The sequence below is a fragment of the Thalia democratica genome, unplaced genomic scaffold, assembly GCF_965202585.1.
Source record: "Thalia democratica unplaced genomic scaffold, ktThaDemo2.hap1.1 HAP1_SCAFFOLD_1626, whole genome shotgun sequence".
Classification (NCBI taxonomy): Eukaryota; Metazoa; Chordata; class Thaliacea; order Salpida; family Salpidae; genus Thalia; species Thalia democratica.
The window spans coordinates 2428-26090 of record NW_028140456.1 but is presented as its reverse complement, the minus strand read 5'-3'; the positions used below and the strand labels follow the sequence as shown (position 1 = coordinate 26090).

The window sequence follows — 23663 nt, the reverse complement described above, 5'->3', positions numbered from 1 at the left end:
TATGCACGAAGACATTTTTGCACGAAGATACACTTTTGCACCAAGACACTTTTGCAACGATTCAAAGTTGCGTACAAAAGTGTCTTCGCGCAAAAGTGTCCCTTCAGGCATGTTTGACACCTACCCATAATAAACATATAACTCTCATTGTAACATGTCTTTTAGATTTTTGAAACATAAAAACTTAACATTTAGCAACATATTATCAAACTAACGCATGGTATTGAGCACCGTTTGGGCCAAGATTTTTCGAAAGAAGATCGCCTCCTAGTGTTAAGCACATTATGCGCGCCTGGAATATAAAGAGTTTTAGTTGTAAAAAAAATTCTGGCAATGTTTTGAAATAGCTTTTGTTAGTTAACAAGCATCAAAGTTTAACTATTACAAAATACAAATACTTTTGTAATGCATATGTTTCAGCTTAAAAACAAAAAAGGCGTAAGATGCACTAATGCCAGTTATTTTAACAAACTTTTCTTGATTTTTGAATATCTTATGTTTCATACATCGCGAGTTTTTGTAAAAAACAGTGAAGATGTTTTTGACTTTTCTTTTTAATTTTAAACTTTATTTAAATGGATTTAAATTGGTTATGCAAAGACACATAAAATTTTTACTAAGTAACAACTAATGAGAATGTAAAAAATCTCAACTTGTCGTTGTTAGAAAAAAATAGGTGTTTTTGATATAATGCATTTATTCACAGAAAATAAAACTAAAATGTACTTTTTCACAGATTATTATTAACATTAAATATTTAAAACCTTTTAGTTGTGTTTGTTACTACTAAATAAAATAAGAAATAAACAGAACAAAATTTAACGAGATACAGTATAATTAAATACAAGAAATAAACCTAACCAATACAATTTTATATTGTTTATTTTAACTCATTTAAAAATTACTTCACTAAAGGCTCCTTGACTTGGTATTTTTCTAAATTTGTATTTAGTGCAACGTGAAACGACTGGAGCTGTAGCTTTAAAATAAACTTTTATGTTTTAAATCTTTTTAAGAACTTTTAGAAAGTTACCCTTAATTTTTGTTTTAACGTTATAAAATATTTTGTTTTGTAGTTTGCAAAATGTAACAATGACTTACCTGACTTGGAATTTTCATTTTCTTCACTTTCGTCAAAATTCGAAGTAGAATTACCTAAAAATTTTTAATGAAAAAAAGTTTATATTCATATTTTGATACTTGTAACTAATATATCTTTTTAGAATACATGCATTCACAATTATTTTGATTTTAACATTAATTTACAGAAATGGAAACTATGTAAAATATGTGAAACGGATTTTCTTTGGTTCTTAAAATATCAAATAGGCTTAGATTACTTTCTTTTTTTTGAGTAAGGTTTTTGTCTGATTTGGTTTGAGCTTAATTAACATGTAAACTGAAAGTTGCTATTACAGAACTTTATTTTAAATTAGTCTGCAAATAAGTTTATATTTTAAGGCGTTTGAATTATAAAAGTTTCGACTTAGATGACACAAAAGACTTTGTAATAAAAAATACAAAGCTGTTTATTAAAATAAAGGAATTATTAAAATAAGTTTATTAATAATCAGAACAATTTTTAAAACTACTAATTTTAATTATAATTAAGTTAACATATACATTTGATAAAAATTGTATTGTTATAGAAATTTTTTTAGATATTCAGTTACTTTAAAAAACCTTTAAAATTTTCAATTACATTTTGGTGGTGTACCAAAGCTTATTTTAAAAGCTACTGATCAAAAAGTAAACGAAAAAAAAGCATGACAACTAAGCAAATATATTTTATTTTAATTACTGTTATAACATTCTGTTATAATTTTCTTCAATACCTTAGACAGTATATTTTAGAAGAAACAGTCTGTGCTTAGCAAACTATTTATTTTGTTGTTTTTTAACTAGATTTTGTTTTATTTACGAGTGATAAATATACTAAATGCTGTAAAACAATCTAATTTTTTTTAAAGTACAATAAATTATTTAAATATCTTGAAAATATTTTTTATTGCTCATCAACATTTTCTATGCACACTGGTATTACCGTTTGCACGGACATTTTGGGAAACATAAATTTCAACCTTGTACTTATACAAACTGCTAGTGAGACTTTTAATACTTTATTACTTTTTATTTTTAAATTTAGTATAAACGTATAAAAAGACGTTTTGTAATACAGTGCTTATTCACTTATCCGGACGCTCACTTATCCGGACAGTTTCAGTCAGAAGAATATTCAGAAAAATTTCAATATTAAACTAGAATATTTTTGTATGATACAAATATTTAAGCTCTTATGCTGTAAGAAAATTTTAAAGTGATTTTATAAATTCTACAACTTTGTTCATTCTTATAGCGTAATAATACTACTTAAGATTACATTATATCTTTGTTCAAAACTCTGTTAGCATGTAAAGTATTCAGTTTAGAAATTTTCAATTTAATCAATTCATTCATTTAACTTATATTTTCTCTTAAACAAAAATTTTTTTTTTTTCAAAATTAACAGTTAGGGCAGTTGGGAAAACAAATGATAAATTTTACTTGCTTGACCCTTAAAAAACGTATATCGTCTGGTGCTTTTCTACTTAAAAAAAAATAATTTATTTATCCAAAATTTTGCTTTTATTATTTATCATTTTGTTATATATTACTCAGAATTACTATGTATTTGTTTTTATTAGAACACTTTTATTATCTATTGCATTATATGCAGCAGTTATATTATTAAATGAAAAAAAAAAATGTTGTACTTATCCGGATTTTTGGTCATCCGGACATGTTTATAGAAAATCTTGCCCAACGTGGTCCGGATAAGTGAATAAGCACTATATCGATATTTATTTAGGCTTTCTTATGATAAACGTTTTAAACATCAATATTTTTTTATTTATACAATTAATTGTTAAAACTGGTCCTTTAAAAATATACATACTGTTAAAATTTAAGTGTTTGTTTAAGCTGTCTTGTAAGTTCAAGTTACAGAATTTCAATATTTTTGTTAATTTTTTTCTTAAAAGCTAGATTTTTTTCAACTTTGACTGTTTTTTTTCTCTGCGAGAAAAAGGTTTAATAACATCAATACTTTTTCAAACCGCCTTATGATTAGAGTTATCTAAAACCATAATAATTTCCATATTATCATTAATTGCTTCACTTTTTTATTAAAAGGTTTACATGTTCTACTTTAGTAGAACTTCTTAATTCTTAAACTCAGCGCTAATATTGTAAACTTTAACATACATATTTAACCCAGTTACTACTACCATTGTGGTAATTTTAACGTAAGCTCGACGGGATAGTTGGTTTCAGATTTATTAAAAATAGTTTAAACATCTTTAGTAATAATCTACGTTGTTTCTAATAGCTCAAGTTTCGAAAGTATTCTTTTAGAATTGCTGGGAAAATTTTAAGTAACTTACTTATGTATTTCTAAAATGAATTTAAGTCCTGGTCTTAAATTTTACAACTCAAGGTTTTTATAATACATAAAAGTAACTGTACTAAATCGAAAAACAACTTTGATTTACGGTTTTTAAAAGATTAATGTAAATAGAAAGCTGTTGTCGAGTCGTACTCATGAGCAAAAATGCTTAAAATTGAAAAAATATTCAGGAAGCTTAAAAAGAGTTAAACTAAAAATAATAGTATCAAAAATTTAATATATTAAAAACAAAAGTAGTATATTAGAATTTGTTTAATTTTTGAGAGATAAGCTTTTTTAGCTTTAAGTTGTATTTTGTAATTTGGTTATGTATTATATCTAATAAAGTATTTGTTTACTGTTGTATTAATTCAAAGGATGTTAATTAACATTGCTTTTATTACATATTAGTGCATGTGATTTAAAGGTTTAGATAATAATAAAAATAAACAATACCGGTTTTAAAATTAAAAATTCTAGTTCTCTCAAATAATGTATAAAACCGAGGTTTATTTTCTGTTCACTAAAGTTATTTTTCTGTATCCAATTGCCGCATTTCCGTTTGATCCCTTTTTCAGCCAGACATGTTTATCAAGCTTAATCACGAAAACAAGTAGACTTTGTGTTTGAAACAAAAGTATTAATTTAAGTAAAATGCCTTCAAAACCAGCAGAAGATGTAGACAACTTTCAATATAGCCTGAATTTTGCACACAAGTTACTTATTTATTGTTTCAATTTAAAACGTGCATAGCACAAATGTAAGTATGATTAGAATACAGTTAATGTAAAAAAAAGCTTTGTAATTGTTTTTTTGTTTAATAAAACTATGGTGTTATTCGTTGAATAAGTTTAAATGATATCTCTGTAAAGAAATTTGTACATATGCAAAGCACATTGTTTGTTAAAAAATAAAGATTATATAGTATAGAAAATATGGTTAATACAGTGTCCATAGCAAAAGTGTTTGTGTTGAAATACAGTTGTTCAGAAGTATATGAGAAGTTAAATTTATTTTCATTACATGTTTCAAATTTATCAGCTGGGTTTTTGAATTTTATTTACATAAATAATATCAAAACGGTTAAACTCATTTGAATAACTAATAAAGTTAAAAGCTTAAGAAAGTTAAATTTGTTAGAATTAATAAAAGAACAAGATCAAATGTTTAAAAAAAAATTGTTCTTGTCTATAGAAGTTTTTAGTAAAAATAATCTTATAACAATTCTCTATTTAAAAAACTACTAAAAAAAAATTAACAACTCCTGTGTAAACAATGCTTAGTAAAAGAAATTTAAAACATTTAAAGTTTAAAAACACTTTAGCATTCTAGAGTTTCTGAGATTAATGAATAAGTTTTTAAAAATAGTTTTATTTTAAATAGTGTTCACAGTGTCATATATATTGCCATGATGTTTAAAAACTGGAAATTATCTGTTTCGTTTCTAGTAATTCTATTGGTTGCAATTCACACCGAAGTTGAAGCTATAGCGTTTGTTGTTGTTTAATTTTTTGTTTTTATACTTTTTTTACATTACAAATACAGTTTTCAAAACTCAAGACATTTTAACAAAAACAAAGGTATATTTAATAAAAAAGAACTGTTATAAAAACGTTTGTATTTTACCAGTAATTGGTAACATTGTGTAATGATTAGCCTGTTTATAAAAATAAAGACTTTAATGTATATCTGTCAATGATAAAATTTAAAGGCCAGATGTAGGCTTCAAAGCAACAGAAAATGAGCTAAAAAACTTTTAAGGCAACTTAAAATCTTTAAAAAAAAATTACTTCAGAGCGAAGAGTATTAAGGACTTACCGTTGGAGAAAATAGGTAATGTGGTCTGCAGGGGCCAAGTTAAAGATATTTGTGGAGTAATGCGTATGTACTATTGCCTTTGGGATCCCCAAAAACTGGCCTTGACTGAATACACCTGTAAGTTACACTAAAAGCACTTTTACATTGTATATAAACACAGTATATGCATTACGAGTTTTGTGTAAGTTGTACGTTTGAATGTAGATTTTAACTCAAATGGCTGAAGGGTGCTTTGCACTAAACGCACGTACGATTTCGTGTTTCGAAATTTATCATTTGAAATCCGAATGCTGCTGGGAAATGCTCCGTAGAGGTTGTGGGTGAAAACTTTTATGAAGACCATCCACGCAATAGAGTTTTAAAGAGTAAGAGACTTAAACTGTCTTGATCCTCTTATGGATTCATTGCGTCCTTGTAAACTATGTGTAAATTCTTACTTGCAACTGTTTTTTATTGTTTCCGAGGATGGTTTGATGATAAAAAAACAAACTTGATAAGTACTGAAAAAAATGATTGTTTTATTTTTAAATGTTTAAACACATATAAAAGTAAAAAAGAGTATTAAACTTAGTGCTAAACGTTTATATGTAAAGTTTAAAAAGTAAAATTATACAGCGTACCTTTCTTGTGGCGAAAGTTTTAGATATAATACACAAACAAGTAAGAAAGCAGTTTTTTTAACAGTGTGCTTTTTACAGTTGCAAACAACCAAAAAATTGACTCCTGCAACTTTTGCAAAATAATATGCTGGAAGTTGAAGACGTACAGCACGTATAAAGCCGAGAGAAGCGGGTAGCGATTGAACAAACAAAATAGTTTTCAACAAAATCATTTAGTATTATTTAAATGGCTTATTGTTTAAATAGTTTTTCATTGATTCTTTTTTAATTTGTATTGGTAGACTATAAATTCATATTAACATTTCGTAAATGAATAAATTTATTTATCTCTGATTGCTCTTATATATACATGTATAATCTTTATATAAATCATTAGTTTAGAAACTATCAATACTTTGTCTTTAAATATTTTTAGTCGGTTTTTAAATGTAAAATAAAAACAAGCAGTTCGATAGTCTGTGTAGTTTATGTAAATAAGAATAACTTATAGTTTTACTTCACTTATCGTAGTTTAAAAAAACGTGATGGTTTGTACACAAAACCCATTTATTCAATTTTAGAACAGTGATCATAACTAGTGATGTACCGGACCCGGACTTTTTTTTCAAGTTAGAATCCGGCCGGAACCGGATCCGGACTTTTTTTTCAAATTAGAATCCGGCCGGAACCGGACTTTTTTTTCGAATTAGAATCCGGCCGGAACCGGATCCGGATTTTTTTATCAAAATAGAATCCGGCCGGATCCGGATATCAGACAAAAATGGCAATATCCGGCCGGACCCGGATAGTGAGTCCAGTACATCACTAGTATAAACTAGCCTGAGTCAGAATGAGGTTTTTAAAAACTGAAAAAAAAAGAACTTTAATCTAATAACAAGTAGAACAGCTAGCCACAAGGTTTACAAATTTAGGTGTTATTTACAATTAAAAATTTGAAATCAAGTTCTTGAACAAAATACACTAGAATATTACCAAATATTGAAAACTGGATCAGCTCAAACTCATTCAAAATTTAAAAGAAAACTATCCTGAGTTTTTATAAAAAACTTAACTAGCCTGAGGCAATCCAAGATTTTCTAAAATTCCCAAAAACTTTCAAACTAGCAGGGTTGCCACTGTTTACGTCATTAAAACTATCTAGAGTGGGTACAAACAAGCCTGAGTCAAAATAAGGTTTTAAAAAATTGAAAAAATTACTTTTATCTAGTAATCAGTAGAACAGCTAGCAAAGGTCGACAATTTGGTAGTAAAGTTGTGGACTGATTGTGGTACACTTAACTTATTAGTACTACCCATCATAATTGAATCCTACCTTATTTAATTAATATCTAACAAATACTAAATTCTAACTGAGACTACTTTCTATAATCAGACACGACAGTTTTGAGTGATGAATCTTTTTTATAAAACACAACAAGAAATACTAGGATATACAAAATTATTAATTATTTTGGTAAGACTTTAAAAACTGGAAGCTATTTAGATCTATATCAAAAGACTTAAAATAATAAACTAAAAATTGAATAAAACTTTTAGTAAAGAAGAAACTGTAAAATTTTTATTAACTATTAAACTATAAACCTGGCTTAAATATTTAAACAATTAAACACCAGTTGAAATATTCACTTTTAAAACAAAACACTACTTACAATAACCATTCACAAAAAGTTCAAGATATTTTTTTGCTTCAAGCTGCACACCAAACTAACTAACTGCTTACATATGTTCTGATGTTTTGTTGCATCAGTATTTAGTTTGAAACATTTCGTCATATGATTCTCATTGGCTCGTACATTCAACCGTATTAACTCTAAATATTCTCTGAGCTCAACTTTAAACAATAAATAATACAAGTATTCATTCCTAAGTTTTCAGTTTTACAACATTTGTAAAGAGTTGCATTTCTGAGATGTTTATTTCATAGTTTAAATGTAAACAAATGTAAATTAGTCACGTGTACAAAATGAGCCAATCGGGGTAGGTGTTTAATTTTAACTGACGAAAATGACTCTTATTAATTTACACAGGGATTGTTTTTGAAAAAATACTTTTCAGTATGCTCTTTTTTACTAACTAGATCCGGGTCCGGCCGGATCTCTGTTAGGATCCGGCCGGAACCGGATCCGGACTTTTTTTTTAAATTAGAATCCGGCCGGAACCGGACTTTTTTTTTAAATTAGTATCCGGCCGGAACCGGATCCGGACTTTTTTTCAAATTAGAATCCGGCCGGATCCGGATATCAGACAAAAATGGCAATATTCGGCCGGACCCGGATAGTGAGTCCGGTACATCACTTAAAAACTCAGGCTAGTTTTCTTTTAGATTTTGAATGGGTTTGTGCTGATCCAGTTTTCAATATTTTGTAATTTTCTAGTGTATTTTGTTCAAGAACTTGATTTCAGATTTTTAATTGTAAATAACACCTAAACTTGTAAACCTTGTGGCTAGCTGTTCTACTTATTAATAGATTAAAGTTCTTTTTTTTTCAGTTTTTAAAAACCTCATTCTGACTCAGGCTAGTTTATACTAGTGATGTACCGGACTCACTATCCGGGTCCGGCCGGATATTGCCATTTTTGTCTAATATCCGGCCGGATTCTAATTTGAAAAAAAAGTCCGGATCCGGCCGGACCCGGAATTGTGGGTCCGGTACATCACTAGTTTTAAGTAGTTTTATGAAGATAAAATTAACTTAAAAATGTTTCACGTTACGAAAGTGTTTTTTAAAAGTGTTGTAGTTGATGTTTCTCTGTTTAAAAACTATATTTTTATTTTAGCAACTTTTCTTTCTGTAAAGCATTTTTACAAATCCAATTTAAATACTACAACTTTAAGTTTGATAAACTTTTAGAAAATTTTATTACTATTGAATTAATTTCAGAGTTTGTAATGGCTATTGAAACTTGTTAGAAACTTCATTATATAAAATAAATACAGAAATACTAAATGTAAAAGAAACTCTTGTTTTTTAAAAACACTCCTTAGAGGTATAAATAGTTCACTGTCAACTTTCAAAATTCAAGTTGTCGTTCTTAATTCATAGTTCAACGAACTAGAATTTTGACACAAGTACATAATACAAGGTATACGACTCGTACAGCCCCATTAAACTAAATGTAAATTTGATTGGTTGGTGCATATGCAAGGCCATATAACATTGTGACTAAGATATATTTTTTTTTTATTGACTTTCACAAAATTCGACTGCTTCTTATCTATATTCGCCGACGACTTTTTAAAACAAAAACGAGTCTTGATATTACAAGTCTAAATTCGACCAGTTTTTACCTAAAACTAGCTGGAAATTTATGATTTTTAATGACAAAAACTGCACTAAAAATGATACAACAACGTTAGACTGTCAGTTTCTAAGCGTTTTATGATACGAAAGTTGATACGACTGCACGGTTGCCACAGATCGTGCTGAATAATAACCAACTCAAAGATACATAACTTAAAAGGACTTAAAAATACTTTACAGGACTTAAAATATTTTAACTTATTCCAAAAATTCGATTACACGCTGAACAAAAAAAGATGAATTGAGAAAATACAATTTTGTCCCCTCGTGCAAATTTGACAGCTACACGTTTTTAGCGGTAGCTTACCAAATTGATATTATGTTTTAAATCTCAATTTGAATATACAACACTGTTAAACTCAATTTCAAATATTTGAAAAAAGTATTTAAAATATTAAATTTGGTGTTCTTTTTTAGCTTTTGTAACACAATAAGTTTGAACTCAAAAACTGTTTACTATTGAAGGAAAGTTAATTCTAAAATAAATTAATTTTAATAGCTTATATTGCAATCTTTTTAGTATAAATCAAATTAATACTATTGTTAAAAAACTTTGAACAACAAATTTTTTGATTCAAGCAAAATAAGTTTCAAACTATATGTTTCGAGTCATTTAATAATAACTGTTATATTTAAAATGGATAGTAAAAAAGTATTTTCTATAAATATCACAATAAAAAGCACTGCTTCAAAACAAACATTTCTACAAAATATTACCAAAAAATCACGTTGTTGAAGCAAATAAATTGAGTTTAATAACATTCACATACAAAACGGTTTCGAAAACTCAAGCGATAACCGACGAAAGCATAATTGAAAAAAGCAAAAGTTTACAAAAAATTCAACAACAGTTTTCATGTTTACTATTTAAAAAAGTAAAAAATAGTACAAAACACTTTCAACGAAATGTTAGAATCTCCAAGCACTCAAAAAGTTCGGGCAACTCGCCAACTTCCAGCATGCATTTCCACACCTTCTGGTCACTTTCTAATCGCAGTCGCTCCTCGCTCGCACGCTCCTCCTCGCCTTCTTGCTCTTGAACGTCACTCCCCTGTTGCCACTGGCAACCCGACCCCCCGAACCACCAACCTCCCCCTCTGCAGCCCCTTCGAGGTGGTCCAGCTGGACCGCGCTGCAGTCTGGAGCATCGGCCCGTCCAGCTTTATTGTCCCTGGCCTTTTTCCGGCCGACCACGCACTCGGGCGCGGTGAAGACGTGACTCTTGGATTCGGAAACTTCAAAGTCCATTTTTTCCTCCCCTCCAGGTTTCGCGTGAGGGGATTCCTTGCGCTTTTTGAGCTCGGAGAGGAAGTCGAGGGCCGCCTGGGAGTTGCCGCTTGATGTCGTTGTTTCGACCTCCGAAAGGTCGTATCTGATTGGTTGAAATTTTTATGTATTATTTTTAGTTATTATTGTAGAAAAAAAGGAAACATTTTTATTTAAATACTTTATCAAACAAACTTTACCAAATGTAGTCCAATATTTTTTGAACAATTTTTTTCTTTACCCTGACTCAGAACACAGTTTTTTTTTAATGCTTTATCAATCTAAGCTCAAAGCTGAAAAAAAAACAAAACAATAAAAAACCCATTAAAAAAACAACAAACTTGGTCCAGTTTTTGCGCAAGATGATGTCCCCGACGCTCCTCTTTCCTTCTTGCTGCTTCCTCTTCCGCGGCGCGGGTCCGCTCGGCGTCTTGTTCATCATCAGCCCGTTGCCCACCCCGTCCAGCCGGCCGAAAACGTCGGTGCACCGCCTGGCGAACAGGGCCCGGTCCTCGCGGTTGTCGGCAGGACCGGTCGAAAGGTCGAACCTGGTCGGGTTGTAGTCCATTTTCTGCGCGCGTTTTGAATGTTGACTCGGTGAGTTGGTAAGTTTAGAAAAGGCGGTGCGTTCAAATGTCCCGCAGTGTTGAAACACCTTTGGCTTTTCAAACGGTGACTTTAATACTTTCTGCGTTTCAGTTTGTATATGTACAATTGTATGATTAGTTTTTGTTTCGTGCTTATCATAATAAACTTAAATCTAAACTTGTGAGTTTGTACAAAATCCTGGTGTTCGTTTAAATTTTGCTTAAGATATCTTGCTTGTATATTTAATCAACTTAATCAAAATTTGGGGCTTAAATTTTAAGTAAAAATTTAATATAATATTTACAACTTATGTTGCTTTATTATTTTTTTACCATGTTAAATCAACTATAACTGTTACATTCTTGTCAACAACTATCTGAAAATTGAATAAGAAAACAATTTTAATATTTATTAGAGCTGGACCATAATATTAAACGACGTAACTAAATGAGTAAAACCAGGTTTTTGTACAAAATTATTAGCTGGGACTTAAGTTAATAATAATAAGCAGAAAAACAATAAACTTATCATTTTGTTGTACAAAAAACTTTATATAATCTTAATTCTTATTTTTATAATCTTTGTACTGAAAGTGCACGCCCCTATTTACAATGCAAAACTAAAATTTGTCCTTAAACAAACGTTTTATCCAAATTTATAAGAATTCAATCTGGTCGTTCTAAAAACAAGTAGTTTTACTTGAACACAAACAAAAGCAAATTAGCACGCATGTTTATGGGTTATACAATGCAAATATTTACCGACTGCAACATTCTGCCTGAAAAACAATAACGTAATAGTGTCTACTGAACTTTGCTTGACCAGAGATTTGTTACAGGTGGTTTGTTTATCGTCAGACTTTGTCATTACTTGAAATCAAAACAACATTCAGTGATGAATGAAATTGGCATTGAAAATATATTTTAAAAAAATTTTTTGTTGAATGAAACAGGAAACGGGATTAGTAATGATTTATTTGACTAAAACGTTGTAAACAGCATTTGTCTTTGATAACAATACTTTTTGTCTTACTACTTTGCTTAAACAAAACTTTTAAAAGTTTTTAACTAGAAATTATAAAAAAGTATGAGTTTCAACAGGAAAAAAACTTCTGCACTCAACACAAAGTGGCAGCATAAATTTCAGAAAAATGTTAGTATACTGTTTCGAAACTTAAAAAAATAATTTGAGTTAATTCATACTAATTGATAATAGCTAATATTTTTAAAAAGTTTTTTAACTTTTTCTTACAATTAAACTTATAAAAAACAAGAACATTTTTGGCAGCAACTTTTTGTGACAATACTTAAGTTAAAATGTACCTAAAATGGGTTTTAATTAAATTACTTTAGTTTTGATTTTCATACTATATACATAACAAATTATAAACTATTTTTCCTATGTAAAACTATAACATAAATTATTATCATTAGAAACTAGATAATGACAAATATAATTACATGTAAGTTTTTTTTTTTTACAAAATGATGAATGAATTTATTAAACACCATTATGATTTAAATAAAAATAAATTTAAAGAAAATTTAATTATATTTAAAAGTTATATTCGCAAACCTAGAGTGTTTAAAATAATATTGAAACAATACCCAACATTAATAGTTATTGTTTAAAACATCTATGAAAAGTTCAAAAAAGCCTTTTTTTATTTAGTATATAAAAAACATAAAAAACTAGTTACATTCAAGCACTGATGTTAATTAATAGTTATACGTCTACCAACAAATTACTACTCAAAAAAAATATGTAACAATAAGGTAATAACATATACAAGTATACTATGGTTTACTAACATATCAAATAACATATGCCTTAAAAACTAATATATCACTAAGTCTTTATTTCTCAAGAAAGACTATATTTTACCAAGTAAGTAAAACTATATAAAGATATATCAATAAGTTGTCTAAATAATGAAAATAACCTATAAACTTTCTAGTAAAAATTAAAAAGCCTTAAATATATATTTAAATTTATAAAAAACGTAACACAAAAACTTTAAAACTCACTTTTTTTTTGAAGTAATCTTTGAGTCGGTGACACAGAAAAATAAACTTATCTAAAATTACCTGCAAACAATAGATTGCTTAAAATATACAGAATCATTCAGCAGTAATTGCATGTAAAAAGTAACGCAGGTAAACTTTGTTAATCTAAAAACGTATGAAGTTAAGTAATTTGTAAGGCACACATTCCAATTGACACATATATAAAACAAACACAGCAACAAATAACAGGGGATGTAAATAAACGTAATTGAGTCTAAAAATAAATGAGGAATAACAAAGCATACACAAAAAAATTCATATAAGAGTATAAATAATTTTAAATTTAAAAAAAAGTATATTTGTACTCTATATAGTTTTTAGTACAAGTACAATTTTTCAAATCCATTTATATTTGCGCTAGAAATGTAAAACGTTGTAGAAAAATTAAACTTTCTTAATAAATTGTAAAACTGTATAGGATACAAAAAATATAACAAACTGTGTATAAACTAATTAAAACACTTTGGCCATACTTAAGTCATATCAAAAAACATTAAACAACTTCAAAATAATTTTTTTTATAGATTTAACACTAAGCATATTAGTTTAACAACTACATTCAAAAATGTACTCTACTCAAACCAAACTTAGTAGTGCTTTTCAAAACACCGTTTATATACACGGAGAAATAATTGTGTTCACTGTAACAAACAGCTTCTAAAGAACTAATCAACGGGCAACCAAATAATTAAATTTTAAATTAAATTTATTTATTTGTAGGATGAAGATTTCATTGTTATACGTTAGTAGCTTTATAAGTTCAAAAAGCTATTTGTTCACTTTTTTTTTAAGTTAAAATATAAACACATGTAGCTGATTATTTAATTAGTAAAGATTGAGCTTTGTTTTGTACAAGTTTTTAAACTAAATGATAACATCCTAAATGATAAAATGTGCAAAAAAAAGGTTAAGCTATTTTTTAATTGAAAAGCAACAACCATGTACTGCCAAAAAAAAAAAAATTTAATCAGGATTGAATTTTAAGGATTGAAAGAAGCAAAATAAAAAAATTAAAATGTATCAAAAATTTGTTTTTTGTACCATTCGGTTTTAAATATATCTAAAACAAGGATTGTATCGAAATAAAACAGAAGTAAAAGTTACAAGAGATAAAAAACAATATACTTAAACAACAAAGCACAAGAAGTAGATGCATATTTGCACTTGTAAGTAACGGCAAAATGATTAAAATAATTATTTGATTGTAAATAAGGCTTCCAATAACATACATCATTAATATACAAAAATAAACATGATATAAAAACAGTCATTCGTTGGTAGCAGTTGTAAATAAACAGTAAAACAGTTTATTTTTTTCGTACCAAAAACACTCGTTTAAGTCTTCAATTCAAGAGCATCCCGAACTTTTAATCTTCCTTATCCGAAGTCAAGCTCTTTTCTGAATCCTCGGACCTCGCGTCCTTCTCAACTGTGCCCTTCTTGCGCTTGGCGATTGCCATTCTGACTATGATCAGCGACCAGTTTATGTGCAGGCTCCACAGGACAAGCAGGAAGAAGGCGAACATGTAGAATCCTGTTGATTTTTTCGAAGGTTCAGTATTTAACTGCAACATAATGCTTTCATAACAAATATTATTTAATTCATACCTCTAGACGTTTACGAAAACATTTGTGGTAAATTATTTTATATATACAATCTAAAAATAATTAACGTAATATTTGTCACACTGAAAGTAAAACATCACTTACATAATTTTTATATTACATCACTTTTATACTTACATAAAAAATACAAAGCAATTGAAAAAATAATAATGTTTTATAAAATTCATCTTGATTTTTCAAAGAGTTTCTATTATTTAGTTGCTACATTAAGGGTATGGGGGTCCACATTAATTTTTACAACTTTATCTTACTTTGTAAAGTTTAATCTTAGCTATCAAACATTTTTAACTGCTTAACAAAATTCATAGTTACCTTTGAGATATAAGCAAACTAAAAACGCGAAAGTAGAATATTTTACCAAAATATTTGTTCCTTCATTTTTTAACCAGCCTTCTTCAAATATTCACAGAAAGTCCATTACTTATATTCAAATAAATTAAACGCAGAAATTATTTTTATATTAAAAAATTAAAATTTTATCAAAAAAAACAATGTTTTATGCTTTTTTATGTAACACTTATATTTTATAATATATCAAAAATCTCAACTTTCAAAGTCTTCTAAACTATAAAAAGATTTTTTCCTAAAAACTTAAGGTCTCAAGCTCAAAAACGAAGAAGATATATTTTTACTGTTGTTTTTAATTTCCAAGAAAATTGAGTATGAAAAAATTTTTGTCCATACGTTTGTATTGGAAACTTTTTACAAAAACGTCTATATCTCAAAAACTAGTTATAATTTTTCTTTTCTATAAAAACTGACCTTTAATTTATACTTTAAGCTTTTATATAAAAACCAATGTTTATTTTCGTATTATAATATTGGTATTAAACATTTTTTATAACTTTTTCCTTTACTTTACCAGATATAATGCCTAATAGCATAATCAATTCTAATAATTTTTCACTATTTTTTTTCTTATTTTATTATTTTATAAACTTAGGAAAAATCTTAGTACAGAGCGTTTACTAAATTTTAATTCATGGATCACAACACAAAAAAAACCTAATTAGGACTATTAGGGAGTAAAAAAACTTTTTTTATTGATAATATTGTCTTGAAAGCTGAAATTATGTATTACAAAATAGTTTTTACAGACCATTAAACATTTAACTAACTATCTATTTGTTGTCACAGTTTAGTTAAAAGTTTCCGGTAAAAAGATATATACAAGGAAAAACTTCTTGTCAACTTTTCTCAGAATTCTAAAAATTTACTAAAACTTTTCTTCATATCTTAAGCAGTTAACCTCAACATTTTTAGGAAATTTTCCTTGCATTGTAAACGAAAATCCTATTGTTACAAAATTAAGTAACATTTTATGACTTAAAGTAATAAAAAAGTTCAACTTTTTTAGTTTTTTTTTTTAAAGAATAATAGTTAATTTTAATTAAGATAATTAATTTAAAATAAATGTTTATAAAAATATTTTACTGGCAATATCATAAATATAGCACACAGACTTTTGATTTCAATTTCAAAAGTTAACAAGTGTAAGGTTATAGCGGTAATACTAAAACAGAAGCTCAAAAAATATATAAGAACGTTTAATGATATTTTTGGCTTTTTTATACGTTTTATGTATTACTTTCTCGATAAGATTTACCACTCTGCTAGCTTTGGAAATAATTAAAGACTATTTAACCAAAGATAGAGCCTATGTACTAGTTTATTTTAGTTCTTAATTTCATAACTTGAAAAAATAAATAACACTGTTGGATATTTTTTTAAATTTTATATGGCAAATTAGAAAAGTCGTATATTGCAGATTGTTCAAAAGATTTTGTTTTTCAAGGAACAACAATTTTGTATTCCGCCCTGTTGTTTTTAACATTAAGCAAAGTTTATAAAGTCAAAAAATTACATAAAGTTAAAGTTTATACAGTTCTTTTTACAAAAAAAGACTAATAACAAAACAAACAGAATAACAAACAAAAATTTGTATTGAGTTTTTACTTAAAACGTACTGGTAAGACATTGTAAATTTTATTTAACAAACTTTTATGCAAACTTTACTTTTAACTCAACTCAAACAGTATATGTCTTATTTATAACATTATAGTGTATTCCACTTTGAAACAACATTTTTTTTTTCAATATGATGCTAATAGATTCTACGTTCATAGATCGTAATTTATCACAGCAAAATTTATAAAGTCAACTTATAATTATAAAGCATACCTGGATAGGTTGGATAAACCCGCGGAAACAGAACAATCAAGTTGTAGAGGACCGAGTAAGGGTAAATGAATATTCTCGTTATTATGAAAGAGACTGCGAAGAAGGTAAATATCGAGTCTGAGTACTTTGATCTGTAGAAGAATCATAGACATTTTAAAAATAGTTACTAAAAAGAAAATCATACATAGTTAATGATTAAAATTTATGTTAGACTATGCTGTACTGGTATAGAAACCATGTTTTTATCTATAAAAACCAAGGTCTGGATACTTTTTAAGGTAACCTTTATTTTTTACAGAAAAACAGTAGTTATAAATACATCAAAACTTCCTTATAATAAAAAGGAAGTATGTTTTCCTAAAAGTTTTTTAAAATAATAAAAAAAATTCCATAACTTTACTTGATAGAATAATTATTAGAACTGATTCTTTTTCAAATGCATTTCAAACCTCATGCAGTAAGTTTCAATCTGATTGGTTAAACTAAACTGATTGTAGCAAACAACTTTAACAAACATACTTGCCGTAAACAGACATTTTACCGATGTACAAGATTGGAGTTGAAATGTCGTGTATTATCATCACGAGAGTTCCAATCCTCACGAAATTCACCCCATACGAGAAAACAATCAAGAAAAGTGCTGTGTAGTTTAACAATTGTTAGAATTATCCTTAATTACTTTTGTATTGACTAGTTGAATTTTTTGTCCACTCACAACATTTAGTTTTTTATTTATCTATTTGGTGTTTAATATTAACACTACTATATACTAAAATTTTAGGTGATTCATTATAATATAAATTTATCTTCAATTAATCAAGCCTGAAGAACTTTTTCGTGAATAACGTTAAAATCTAAAATAGGCATTAAAATTACATTAAAAATGTAGTATAATATTTTGAGTAAGAATTAATAATATTTAGGTGAGCAAAAACATATTTCTATGGTACAAATAGATAATGAAATACTTTATTCAATTATTTGTAAAAACATATAAAATATACATCAAATAAGTCTGTGTTCTGCTACAACATTACGAAATCCACGAGATTTTTTTTACCACTGACTAACAAGTGTAAATAAAGCTTAATATTTTTCATGTTTCTGGTCAGTTTTGAAATATTATTCTACGTACATAGGTACCTTAATAACTAACTTGTATCACTTTTAAATCAACAAGCTAAAAACTTTTAGACAACAACAAAAAGTAAGACATGTTAAATCATAACTTAACTAACAAACCAGACGGCAACACGTTTTGCTAAAAAAACACTAGATTTAAATTTTTTTAATAAACTTTTAAAGAAAAAACAGAATTTCAGCTTAAACTCGAGTAAGGTTTAGCAAATCCAAGCGCAAGTCTTTCAAAAAATTAACAAGTCTCAACAATCAACTGTGACGTCACAACGAACCGGCGTAGTGGTGCACGATCATCTCGTAGTAGTCCGACCGCTTCACGTCGACCAGCAGCGTCATTATGATGGACAGGTAGTAGCCGCCCGCGTACATGTAGTACGTGTGGACGTGAGGCGACAGGAGCTGGTTCGGGTAGCCGGTCCAGCATTCCCGGTGGTCCCACAGCCAGGGGGCGTCCGCGAGGATGCAGACGCCCATGACGAGCTTGACGGCGATGGCGACACCTGCGGGTGGTGAAAAGCAAAGTTGAGATGTTACAAGTGGAAGTTTGTAAAGAGTTTAGAAAGGTAAAATGATACTTTGTAATTTTATTTCATAGCTTTACTTTATATAAACCTTTATCTTTGCGTGCAAAATAAAAGCTAGTTTTTTCTTTAAGTTAAACAGTTTTGGAATACTTACAGTCTATCTAGAAATGCAGCTACTACGTAACAAAAAAAATAATGATTAATAATCACAATTTCTTATAAACCTTTGTAAAGAGTCTCAGCAAATTTGTCTAGCACCGCGGGTCGGTCTGCCCGCCTTCTTCTCACAAACCAGTTGGCTATTTTCCTACTGCTCATACCCGAATCTTCCCGCAATTTTTCCATCTGTTCAACACTTGGTGTTGTGCAAAAGCTGTAAAACTTTTCAAGCGCGAAATTGTGGGCTGGCATTTTGTTTTTGAGCGGTATGCCAATCTTCGCAGCAATCTAAAATATTTTAAATGTTATAAATAAATAAAATATTATAGTTATGCTTGAAATTAAACAATGCTTTTTTTACAATAACAAACTTTTAACATTTTTAAGGCAGAGTTAACAAACCTGCATTTATGTAATGCTTCTGGAAATTTAAAAAAAAAATTTGGCCATTTTACTTATTTTTTCCTACAATTTTACTAATCTCTTAGAATACTTTTATTATTCTTATATTGCTACTTTACTGCTATGTTAACTATATAATTCTAAAAATTAGAATTGCCAGAAAATGAATAAAAAATATGCGTTTGCATGCTTTAACTAATAACTTAAAACGTCATGCTAAAACTGTTTTGTGTATCCAAACGGACTTAAAATGGCAATTATAATAAACACAGGGTTGCCACTCGTTTTTTCAAATTTTTTTCCAGGTTTTCCAAATTTCTTCCAGGTTTTTAAAAGTACACATTTTTGGGTCTATTTTTAGTTTCAAGTTAATTTCTATTTAAGAAACTGTGTTAAGGCCATAGGGGGGGGTAGAAGCCATTTTTTGACCAAAAATAACATATAGACTTATATTATAGTAAGTTTCATAATCTTTCAGATGCTTTTTTTAGATTTTAAAAATATTAAATAACTTTTTTTTTATGACCGATTATATAAAGGGTTGTCTTTATAAAGGGTATATAAAGGGTAACTTTAAAGCCGTTTTTCTTGAGTTTTTAAAAACGGGCTTTAAAATCTATCTTCTCCTTTATTTTTCTAGCAACCTTCTTCAAATTTTCAGGAAATGTTTCTTACATTATGAGAAAAAAAACGTTATTTGTGAATTTTAATAATTTTAAAAAATAAAAATTTTATGACAAAAATTAAAAAAAAAAAGTGAATTTTTATCAAAAAAAAATTTTTTTTTTCAAAAAAAATTTTTTTACTTAAAATTTTTTAAAGTCACAAATAACGTTTTTTTGTTATTGTATAAAGAATAGACTGTGAAAGTTTGAAGAAGATTGCTTAAAAAATAAAGGAGGAGATAGATTTTGAATGCATTAGTCTTTTTTCGCCGTTTTAGTTTTTCCTTCCCCATAAGGAACCTGTTATGCGGCCCGACTTTGGCCGGTCATATCTCAAAAACTAATTCGAATTTTTAAAACTGGTAAAAAGCAACTTGAAGCTTAGTAAAAACTCTATAAAATAAGATCAACTTGTAAAAAACATGGCCTACCCCCCCCCCCTCTATGGCCTTAATTAGTATGAAAATATTGAAAAGATACTGTAGAGTTACTTTAAATGTGTTTTTTAATTAAAAAAAAAAATGATGATGACCAAAAAAATATATGATAGATTTTTTGTATCAAATTAAAATTTTATAACTGAAAATGTTAAAATTATTAAAAATTCCAGGTTTTTCCAGGATTTTTGATCAAAATTCCAGGTTTTTTAGGTAAAGTAGGAATCCTGTAAACATTGTTAAAAATAACCTTTGGAGCGACCATGATTCCTAAAACCTGTCTGAACAGGATATGTGCAAGCGCCCACAGGGGGAGGTGCAAGAGGTGGCGGGGTGAGGGGTATTCGTAGGAACCGTTGCCAGGGTAACTCAGACCTTCTGGTAACCAGATCTTCTCACTCCAAATCCAGTCGACTAGAGTGGCCATATTTTAAAAGGGAGTAAAATAGGTTTGCTATAAAATGTTTTGAATTACAAGAATGAAGCTTAGTTTAAAGCTCAACAAAATAATTCAAGTATTGAAAAAAAATTATAAATGTTTTTAAAATTGTAAAATTAATACTTTTACTAAAGTATAATTACATCATGCTTTTAAAATTTCTGACAAAATTTTTTTCAATGTTGCATAATCTAAATATAACTTCTAAAAACACTTAAAAGCATACCTCAGGCTGTTGTATAAACTTTTAAATTGTTTAACATTAAAAACATAAACTAAATTAAAAGAAGATAAATTGTAACAATGCATGTGCACAATCTATTTACCAGTTTAAAATCAAAACTACAACCAATAATATCTTTAAAAACTACTTAGTAAAGTGAATAGCTAACATTTAAATTTAAACAATCTAGCTTAGACCAGCCATTTTTCAAGCTAGTAATAATGTATAAAAATACTTTATACGTTTTTTGCCCTACATTTTCATTTAAATTTCACAGTAGGTACAAAAATGAAATTTACTAAAAATTTAAAATCTAAAAAAATATTTCAATAAAATAAATACAACAATAAGTTACTATCAAAAAAAAACATATTTAGCAAAAACTTCTATTGACTTTTAGTTATTTTTCTTTTTAGATTTACATTTTATATGCAAACTGGATAACAAGATATCTTTAAAAAATAATTTAATAAAATATCTTCTTAGTTTATAGAAAAGTTCAAATACTCAAAAAAATAAAAAAGTTTATTATATCATTTTTTTATAAAAACATTTTTTGGGTAAAAGCTACTTTATATCAAATCAAATACATTATTAGTTCTCATTGATTTAATCAATTTTCTGTTAAATATAAGTTCAAAAATTTGTAAAACAACTCAAAATTTAAGATCATTGTTATACAACAAAAGTTCAAGTTGACAAGTGCCACTTAACTGTAAAAGATAAATTATTCTTTATTTTAAAAAACATCTCAGTTGTACAAATACCTGATTAAACTAAAAATGTGTTTACTCTTTTTGTTTCAATCCTACCTATAGTACCTCTTGAACCAGAGCGCAAAACTGCATATGCACAGTCCGTACCAAGTTATCATGTAAGACACGTGCTCGTCCCGCAGATCAACTCTCGTCTGGCCGCCCAGAGGTCCATTTGGTATCGTGCTGCACTTCATTGCATCCAAAAGAATTGGTTCCGACCCAGCGTAAATAGCCATTCCTTCTAAGTCCTTGTAGAACCACTGATTGGTGTCTGGTTTGTTGTCCAGCCCAAACATTGGCTTCTTTTCAGTTTTTCTCAGAATGCCCACTTGTTCAACTGTGTCTTCAACCTGACCCATGGGCCTGTACTTTGGGTTTTTCAGGTTTTTGGGAACAAAGCCTCTGTTAATGAGGACTGTTACGTCACTGTTTTCCAATTTAAACGGGGTGATCACGTGATACCCAACATTTTTGTTCTTCACAGAAATGATTCCGCCTGTGTTGTCTGGCAGTTTTGTTTTTGTGACAATTGTCTCTTTCTCTTCGTTCAAACTTCTAGGGCCAACATAGATCTCTTTGGAGTGGTCAAACTTTCCTCTCATGGTGAAAGGAACATATTCCATGTCATCCAAACTTGCAAGATCTTCAGGGAAGGGTATGGGCTCTTTGACTGTCTTGGTCCTTAAGTCGTGAATGAGGCTTTTTTTCCAAAGCTTTCTTTTCCATTGCCAAGTGCCTAAACCTAAACAGTTAAACACATATTATTTTCATAAAAATACTGTAACTTGTTACTCTTATGTTTTTTTAATTGTTAACAAACTATCTACCTGTATACTAAATGATTGCTTAAACTATAATTCTACTGGCAGAATTTTAACCTTTAAAGTCTATACTTTTACTACTAATAATTTTCACAAACCTGCAGTAGTTGCTGGAACAAGTAAAAGGAACCACTTTCCAAAATCAATGCTTGAACCGTTTGAACTTGCTGTTCTGACAGACAGAAGTCTAGCTGATGTTTGGAAACTTCTTGCCGAAATTGCAAATTTATTATTTAAGTTAATCATAGGTGCCTGTGATCTTTTATAAGTATTTTTTAAACAAGCTTTTATTTCTATATTAATATTTTAAGCAACTTGAAATTTAATCAATTTCATAATATTACACAACAAACATAAGTCATCTCAATTGTATGATTTAAAATATTCAAACAAAATAGTGGAAAGTATCTTTAATTTAAATATTTTTAAAAAAATGATCTTAAATTTTACAAAAGTTTTAAGATTTTCCACTAAATTAAAATATTTTTAATAAAAACTATTGCAAAAGAGTAGTTTGTTTTAAAAATGACTTTATTATATAAAAAAAACTCTTAGTTATCTTAAAATATATGTGATACACAAAACATTATTAGAGTCTCTTTGAAGCAAAACATTCAGCCTGATTGACTTAAAACCAGCCTGATTTATGTCAAAGTTTTAAGCTACAGCCAGCTTGAGCTTGTGAAATATTTTAATGTAAGTAATGATTTACTGGATTCACAAACTTTTTATCCAGCCAGATGAAATCTTTTTTTTGACTGTGATCCAGATTTTATATTTTATTGAGATTCAGCTGCTTCAGGATTTTGATCTGTTTTTTTTTTGGTCGGTTCCACATCCAATTAATTTAAAATTTTAAAAACTCTCAATGTTGAACTAGCTTTTCAGATTTTTTATACATTTAAAATCTAAAATAGGTTGTATGAAACTTTTTAGTTGACAGGTCAGATTTAACAGAACAGATTAAATAATTTTTTTTTTAATCTTATAAGAAAAAAATATTTCAAAATACTAATTTTCAAGTTCTACTAATCCTAAGCCAAAAATCAAAGTAATTGTCAAATTAATATTTGAAGAGCACATCACCAGCTTGAGCTTGTGAAATATTTTAATGTGAGTAATGATTTACTGGATTCACAAATTTCTTATCCAGCCAGATGAAAAAAAAAATTAATTTCTTATCCAAATTTTATATTTAATTGAG

At 28.2% G+C, this 23663-nt stretch overlaps 3 protein-coding genes across 3 annotated transcripts; all 3 read right to left on the bottom strand.

Annotated features, from left to right (window-relative positions):
• Positions 1–9805: 9805 nt before the first annotated feature.
• Positions 9806–13156, bottom strand: LOC145848721 (uncharacterized). Its single transcript, XM_082954001.1, has 3 exons — positions 13046–13156; positions 10772–11001; positions 9806–10536 (listed from the first exon to the last, which is right to left on the bottom strand). The coding sequence occupies exons 2-3, from the start codon at positions 10996–10998 to the stop codon at positions 10152–10154; spliced, it is 612 nt and encodes a 203-aa protein (XP_082810127.1). The 5' UTR covers positions 10999–11001; positions 13046–13156; the 3' UTR covers positions 9806–10151.
• Positions 13157–14451: 1295 nt separating this feature from the next.
• On the bottom strand, positions 14452–20668 carry LOC145848720 (ceramide synthase 2-like). The gene is made up of 6 exons (XM_082954000.1): positions 20469–20668; positions 18780–19002; positions 18304–18531; positions 17411–17531; positions 16892–17022; positions 14452–14618 (listed from the first exon to the last, which is right to left on the bottom strand). Exons 1-6 carry the CDS (start codon positions 20643–20645, stop codon positions 14452–14454), a joined length of 1047 nt encoding a protein of 348 aa, XP_082810126.1. The 5' UTR covers positions 20646–20668.
• A 775-nt stretch (positions 20669–21443) lies between these two features.
• LOC145848722 (surfeit locus protein 1-like) lies at positions 21444–22715 on the bottom strand. Its single transcript, XM_082954002.1, has 2 exons — positions 22558–22715; positions 21444–22380 (listed from the first exon to the last, which is right to left on the bottom strand). The coding sequence occupies exons 1-2, from the start codon at positions 22703–22705 to the stop codon at positions 21689–21691; spliced, it is 840 nt and encodes a 279-aa protein (XP_082810128.1). The 5' UTR covers positions 22706–22715; the 3' UTR covers positions 21444–21688.
• Positions 22716–23663: the final 948 nt, after the last annotated feature.